We start from the raw sequence: 8,216 nt of genomic DNA on the forward strand, positions 1-8,216 counted from the left end.
ACAAAATAAGTGTAGCGCAAGGACGCTAAAAAACAGAGAAAACTATATAGATAACAATTATGTTAGCTATTAGTCATTATTACAGACAAGATAAATCCTACAATAGGCAGCTTTAAAATGTTTCGAAATTTCTGCGCACACATTTCTCATTAATCGCTTTTACGAATTTTCTATGCTTTTATTGTGACATTCAAAGCAACCGTGCCCAGAAGTGTGTCTCAATAATTAGCGACGTTCAGGGTGGGCAGACGTGATTCAACTGTTAAACTAGCTTAGTTAGTTTTCTCGTGGGTTTTACAGGGGCCTCTGTGAATAGCTCAGTCTTGTATTTAAGCAGTCTGACAAAAGTTTAAGTGAGCTTTAAAACGAGGTTTTACACTTGCTTTGAAGCTTGACACCCTGAAGGCTATTTTTGGACCAACAGTAGTTCCCCACCATTGACTTCTGAAATTGTAAGTCCTCGAAAGCGCCCTATACCCCTTAGTAATTTGTCTTTTAGGTTTAAAACGTTAAGTCGGGCGAGTGTGTTAATGCTAGTTTCACTTGTGTAAAAAGCTGTGGCATTATTTCCTTCGCTGTTCTATTTTTGAGGCCCTGAATGCAACCTTTGACCAAGGCTGATAGGCACTTTAAGTATCTCACGTTTTCGCCCTCCTTTTGCAGATGCTTCTTAGTGCAGAGCTGTAGATACCCACAATGAGACTACAAACCCTGTCACTGAGAGCGCTGCTATTCCTGGGGCTTTGGCACACAGGAAGGAGAAGTCTAGCCTCAGCCCCAGAGCTGCAGGAACAGCCTAAGAAGATAGGTAAGGCAAAAATAAATAAAAATAAAACATGGACTCGTGCTGTCTGTCACTCTTCAGCTTCTTTAGAGGACAGAGAAGTACTTTCATTCTGTCAGCCCTCTTAAACTTATCTTTGTGGCAGGTTTGTTGGTTGTTTCATCATCAGTTAGTTCCACGACTAACTGAACAATAATTTTGCCCCTGTATACCAGCACAATGTTTCGTTTTTGGTTTTTTGGGTTTTTTTAATCAAACAGTCAGGATATGATCTTTGATTTAAGGGGCTTAACAAACATATTTCATCTGCTGTTCACAAACAACAGCCAGCTTAATGCATAGTCCCCCACTTCCAATTTCTCTAAAGAAACTGGACAAACTAACTTGGGTTTTAAATAATGAGGATTGCTTTTAACAGGCTAAACCACCAAAGAAAACCAGTGCACTCTGTTTTCGAATAAAATTTTAAAAAGTAAATCTAATCTAAATCTAAAGTAAATTTAATTTCATGGCATGGTCATGTTTCACTCCCTGATGAGTGATGATGATATGTGCGAAAATCTGTTAATATTTTCAGGCTGAAAATGACCTTTTCATGAAAATAAAGGGTATTTGTGCTTTTGTTCAGAGTTGTTGAATGGAGAGTCGTGTCATTGGTGGATCAGAACGACTTGAGAGTTCCCAGAAGTTCATAGCAGGATGTGAATGTGTTAATAAAAAGCTATAATAAAACTGCCTTTTTCTCTGTAATTACTAATCAAAAAATGCATTGATCTACAATACACTGTATGCCACAGTGAGGTTATATTTATTTATAAGTCAAATATTCAAGGATTAGATTTAACTACAAGGCTCCTCCATATACAGGGAGTGCAGAATTATTAGGCAAGTTGTATTTTTGAAGAATAATTTTATTATTGAACAACAACAACCATGTTCTCAATGAACCCAAAAAACTCATTAATATCAAAGCTGAATGTTTTTGGAAGTAGTTTTTAGTTTGTTTTAGTTTTAGCTATTTTAGGGGGATATCTGTGTGTGCAGGGGACTATTACTGTGCATAATTATTAGGCAACTTAACAAAAAACAAATATATACCCATTTCAATTATTTATTTTTACCAGTGAAACCAATATAACATCTCCACATTCACAAATACACATTTCTGACATTCAAAAACAAAAACAAATCAGCGACCAATATAGCCACCTTTCTTTGCAAGGACACTCAAAAGCCTGCCATCCATGGATTCTGTCAGTGTTTTGATCTGTTCACCATCAACATTGCGTGCAGCAGCAACCACAGCCTCCCAGACACTGTTCAGAGTAGGGCTGGGCCATATTATACCGTTCACGGTAATACCGGTATAATGTTAGGCAACGATAGGAAAATGAAATATCGCGATAGAATGGGAGTAAAACGCGCGTGCGCAGTGCCTTTGTTTTCATACGCACATGGCCGATTGTTGAGTGAAACAGATGAACCAGAATTGGTTTGTAAAAATGGTGCAACTTCCGTGATGTGGAACTGGTTTGGTGTTTGTCCGTCAGATACACGACAAAGCACATTTTTTTGCAGAACATGCAAGCGGCCGTTGTTATTGTCATATTTGTCGGACTAAGATGCTCTTAAATCTGGGAGTAATCTGGGTCCTAAACTCCGTATACTTCAGGTCAAACAACACTGCAGCATCACTTAGAGTTAAGAACTGTCTAAATTCTTCCATCTTTAATAAAACGATCAGCATTGCTGCTTTACCAGGTGTAACTATAAAGTTTAACTTCCAGGCATCCATGAAAACAAAAGTTATTACATTTAACGGAGTTAGAAGCTAGCAGGAAGCTAGCGGAAGTTAGCTCGCTAGTTTCGCTAGTTACCTAAGCATGATATTGCATGTTCTGACTGAGAGATTTCTGAAAAAAATCAAACGTACAGCTCTGCTATCACTTCCAACATAAATGAAGACAGGAAACTAAACAGCAGTGACGTTTGTAGGGTTACTGAAGTTGGGCTAGCTGGTATATAATGATGTGCTACGTGATCGCTAGCGACACAGCTATGTTAGCATAACATAAACAGTGAAGCTGGAGGACGAACACTAACACTTTTCCACTTATAAAAGTTAACGTGAAGGTTCTTCATGGTTAGAGACAAATGCAATCGCATGGCAGGATGCTGTAAACGGACCAAACTTCAGTCAGGAGAACAACTGAGATAATCCATCCACAATACGAGGTTAGTCATTAATATACTGCAGCAACATGGGAATAGAGCAGCTGCCAGAGAATTCAACATTAATGAATCAATGGTACAGAACTGGAGGAAGCAAGAAGAATGAGTTTAATAAAGTTTGATTTATCTGACTGCTTTGTTTCGCTTAATGTGCCTTATAATCCCGTGCACCTTATTGTCCGAAAAATGCGTACTGCACACTGCAGTTTAATGTTGCAAAGCACCTCTTTTTAACTTCAGTGGATATTATACATGGTTATGCTCAGGATATGTCAGCCCATTTCTACTGGAAATGCCTTTTGGTTAAACTTTCAGCAAGGAATTTGCATTTGCACTGTTATATTTTTATAAAGCTTTAATGTACATAAAAACCAGCTTCTTGTTTAAGTGAAAATAAATGGAAGGTTGTCTTTTTGCGCTAGTAATGTTGTGGAGTTGTATTTTGTCTCGCATCAATTATATCGTCGGTTATATCGTTATCGCAAATTTTCAAATATATATCGTGATAAATATTTTTGGCCATATCGCCCTGCTCTAGTTCAGAGAGGTGTACTGTTTTCCCTCCTTGTAAATCTCACATTTGATGATGGACCACAGGTTCTCAATGGGGTTCAGATCAGGTGAACAAGGAGGCCATGTCATTCGTTTTTCTTCTTTTATACCCTTTCTTGCCAGCCACGCTGTGGAGTACTTGGACGCGTGTGATGGAGCTTTGTCCTGCATGAAAATCATGTTTTTCTTGAAGGATGCAGACTTCTTCCTGTACCACTGCTTGAGGAAGGTGTCTTCCAGAAACTGGCAGTAGGACTGGGAGTTGAGCTTGTCTCCATCCTCAACCCGAAAAGGCCCCACAAGCTCATCTTTGATGATACCAGCCCAAACCAGTACTCCACCTCCACCTTGCTGGCGTCTGAGTCGGACTGGAGCTCTCTGCCCTTTACCAATCCAGCCACGGACCCATCCATCTGGCCCATCAAGACTCACTCTCATTTCATCAGTCCATAAAACCTTAGAAAAACCAGTCTTGAGATATTTCTTGGCCCAGTCTTGACGTTTCAGCTTGTGTGTCTTGTTCAGTGGTGGTCGTCTTTCAGCCTTTCTTACCTTGGCCATGTCTCTGAGTATTGCACACCTTGTGCTTTTGGGCACTCCAGTGATGTTGCAGCTCTGAAATATGGCCAAACTGGTGGCAAGTGGCATCTTGGCAGCTGCACGCTTGACTTTTCTCAGTTCATGGGCAGTTATTTTGCACCTTGGTTTTTCCACACGCTTCTTGCGACCCTGTTGACTATTTTGAATGAAACGCTTGATTGTTCGATGATCACGCTTCAGAAGCTTTGCAATTTTGAGACTGCTGCATCCCTCTGCAAGATATCTCACTATTTTTGACTTTTCTGAGCCTGTCAAGTCCTTCTTTTGACCCATTTTGTCAAAGGAAAGGACGTTGCCTAATAATTATGCACACCTGATATAGGGTGTTGATGTCATTAGACCACACCCCTTCTCATTACAGAGATGCACATCACCTAATATGCTTAATTGGTAGTAGGCTTTCAAGACTATACAGCTTGGAGTAAGACAACATGCATGAAGAGGATGATGTGGACAAAATACTCATTTGCCTAATAATTCTGCACTCCCTGTATTTTAAACTTGTTGACTTGTTTTTGTTTTTTAACATTGCATTCTAATCAACAGAAGACTAATCATTATATGTTTTACTATACATTGATGGAACAAAATAAATATTGCAAAGATCTTTTTTTTTATTTATTTTTTTTATATCTTCCAGTTTTGGGAAGAACAGAGTGAGACTGAAAGGTGACTCTTAATGATGACAGCATAATGATTCACTGCACTAGTGTTAGTCTACGTGCACTTTCTTGTTAAATACATTGCACCCTTATCTGTCACTCTCTCCTTGTCTATATTTGAGACGAGGCTTCAAACTTCTCTTTTTTTTTTTTCTTTTTTTTTTTTGGTAAAGCTTGTAGTTAGGCCTGAATCAGGTGACCCTGAAGTATGACTTAGTTATGCTGTTATACTTACTTAAAGTTATTATTACTTACATTGTATACTCAGCCTACATTTGTTATGACACTTTTTCCACTACAGACAGTCAGAACGTGGATTATCTCCACTCTTTTTAGCTGTTGTACTTCTCATCTCTTCCATCGCTGGTAGAACGGGAGGAAGAATAAACTTTCTGATTGTGCTCGAGCCCTCAATCTGAAAGATGTGCAGGTTAATTCATGTTAGCTCACGTTCCTGTCACTTCTCTTTTAAAGCTGTGGTTGGAGCAGGAATTGGCGGCGCAGCGACAGCATATTACCTGAGGCAAGAGTTTGGACCTGGGGTCAAGATCGACGTGTTCGAAGACGGCAGTGTTGGCGGGCGACTTGCGACGGTGAAGATCGGAGATTATGAATACGAAACGGGAGGCTCAGTGATCCATCCTCTGAACCTACATATGAAGCACTTTGTTGATAAATTAGGTAAATTTAACATCCCCTAAACTGCCTGGATTAAAGATAAGAAGTGCGTAAATTGTAGCTTAATGTTTTATGTTTTCACAGGTATTCCTCAGAGAAAAGACGTCCCCTCAAAAATGGCGATCTTTGATGGAAAGCACATCCTGTTCGAAGAGAGCGACTGGTTCATAGTAAATTTCTTCCGCATGCTCTGGCGATACGGGTTGAACTTTCTTCGAATGCAGATGTGGGTGGAGACTGTTCTGGATAAATTTATGAGGTGAGGATGCTGTTTTCTTCTTGGTGGCTTCTAAATTTCACTGCTGTTAGGTTGCCCTAATTATCTTTAAATCCTTTTCTGAACAGAATCTACCAGTACCAGCAGTTTGGCTACTCATTCTCCACCGTAGAGAGGCTGTTGCATGCCATGGGAGGTGATAGTTTCCTCACTCTGATGAATCAGACCCTGGAGGAAGCCATGATGGGAGAAGGATTTTCTCAGGTCTTCATCAATGACATTGTTGCACCGATCACTCGTGTCAACTATGGGCAGAGTGTCCGCATCAATGGCTTTGTGGGTATGTTACAAAACGTGTGATTTAGCACAGATCTCACCGTTTTTTTTGGTTGTTGGTTGATGAAATGGAGTGGGCATGTCTTGTTTTTAGGAGCGGTGTCGTTAGCAGGGGCAGATTCAGGCCTTTGGGCAGTGGATGGAGGCAATAAGAAAGTTTGCTCTGGACTTCTTTACAACAGCAAAAGTGAGCTCATCCCTGCTAGAGTCACTTCCATTTCAGTGAAAGTTCGACCATCCAAGAGAGGTACTATTAACATTCCTTCCTGTCATATAGATCCGGCCTTTTTCTCTTTCTTGATTCTTCATATTTCATCCTGATATCCCTTCATGTCCCACTTTCAGGCACCCCTGTCAGTTTATACGAGATTAGCTATGTTGACCAATCAGGAGCTGCACATTCCCTTTATGATATTGTGATAGTAGCAACGCCTCTTCACCGGGGGAAATCTGACATCACATTTTCAGGCTTTTCCCCTCCAATCCCTTCTCACTACCCCGGGCACTACCACCAGACGGTCGCCACTCTTGTCCACGGCTTGCTCAACGTGTCTTACCTGGGGACCACAGAAGCTGCCTCAGAGTTCACCGTGTCTGATGTCCTCACCACAGACTCAAACGGTTCCATCATCAACAGCCTGAGCTCTCTGGATCCTGTGCACATCCCCAAAGGTTACAAGCGCCCCCCTGCTAGCCAAGCTAATGTCTGGAAGGTGTTCTCCAAAAAGCCGCTGTCCCAGGAGCAGCTGGAGAACATGTTCCTCTCCTATGATTCGGTGTCTGAGACCAAATGGCTGGCATACCCCGCGTACCATCCACCGCATCGCAAGACCCCTCCTTTTATCCTGCACAACCGGCTGTACTACCTCAATGCTGTGGAGTGGGCAGCAAGTGCCATGGAGATGAGCGCCATCGCTGCCAGGAACGTGGCCCTGCTGGCACACCACCACTGGCACGAACAAAAAAGCAAGATCGACCAGGAAGACCTGCACACGCGCCTGAGAGGAGAACTCTGAAAAGTGAGAACTACTTGAGAGTAGAATCAGAAGCAATAAAATAAGATCAATCGAGCCCAATTTTATATGTTGGATAACATCGTAGTCGCCAGAGGAAATGCTGATCTGTGGGAGCATGGTGACACTAGAGCCACAACTTTAGTTGATCAGTGGTTTCAGCTTTTCTAGTTTGGGAAATATTTGTCTTACGTTATTGAAAACTTTTATACCTGTGTGTGTGGACAAATGGGGCATTTGATTATGCCAGTCTTTTTTTAAATTAATGTTTATATTTTGGCTATATTTTATGCATGGGATCCCCAAAAAAGATTCAGACACAGTAAAGTTTGGCACTGCAGTTGCTCCAAACCCCAGACATACACCTACCAATGGATAAACAGTGGACAAGATAGATGAAGCACACATACATACAGAGAGTCCTTCATTTATAGCGAGATACCAGTAGCAATTGATTAATATTGGCAATGGCAATTTCATTTATAAAGGTCATTTTATTACACAATTCAATGCGTTTTAAGATAAAAAATAAAAAGCAGTGCAAGTCTACAGTGCCTTAAGACAAAAAAACCCAACAAAACAAACTTTACAAAGAAATAAAATACAAGTTGACACACAGTCATTAAGTGTAAGTCTGTGAGAGTAAAAAGGTTTTGAGTATAGACACAGTTGTAGTTGACCTCAGGTCAGCAGGCAGCTGTGAATGGTGTGTTGAGGTTGGAAGCACCCCCAGCACTCTTGGATCTAATTCAGTTAAAAGATCCACCACTGGTGACCTGAGAGTTCTGACTGGGTTATACACACTGAAGAAGTCAGACACGTACTGGGAGACCAAACCACTGAAAGCATTATGATCTATTGAAGAAAAAAAGTTATTTCAGTACTGGACTAATATGTTTAAAATTCCACATGCATCTAAGGACACTGGCGGTTCCAGACTCTGGAAAGTAACATTTTCCTGCTTATGATTTGGATAATCCTGCAAATGTGGTGTTACAGTCTAACATGCTTGTTATGAACCCACAGACCAATTTCTTAAGTAATTTTGAAATAATTTTCTAAAATATTGAATATAATCTTTAGTTGCAGGTAACATTGTCTAACAAAATCTGACAATAAACATGGAGTTAAAGAAGCCAGCA

General features: G+C 40.7%; 1 protein-coding gene across 1 annotated transcript; it reads left to right on the top strand.

Annotated features, from left to right (window-relative positions):
- Positions 1 to 223: 223 nt before the first annotated feature.
- Positions 224 to 8,216, top strand: pcyox1 (prenylcysteine oxidase 1). Its single transcript, XM_026173981.1, has 7 exons — positions 224 to 452; positions 664 to 808; positions 5,305 to 5,511; positions 5,593 to 5,767; positions 5,854 to 6,065; positions 6,156 to 6,308; positions 6,407 to 8,216. The coding sequence occupies exons 2-7, from the start codon at positions 697 to 699 to the stop codon at positions 7,075 to 7,077; spliced, it is 1,530 nt and encodes a 509-aa protein (XP_026029766.1). The 5' UTR covers positions 224 to 452; positions 664 to 696; the 3' UTR covers positions 7,078 to 8,216.

The sequence above is a fragment of the Astatotilapia calliptera genome, chromosome 7 (genome assembly GCF_900246225.1).
Source record: "Astatotilapia calliptera chromosome 7, fAstCal1.2, whole genome shotgun sequence".
Lineage (NCBI taxonomy): Eukaryota > Metazoa > Chordata > Actinopteri > Cichliformes > Cichlidae > Astatotilapia > Astatotilapia calliptera.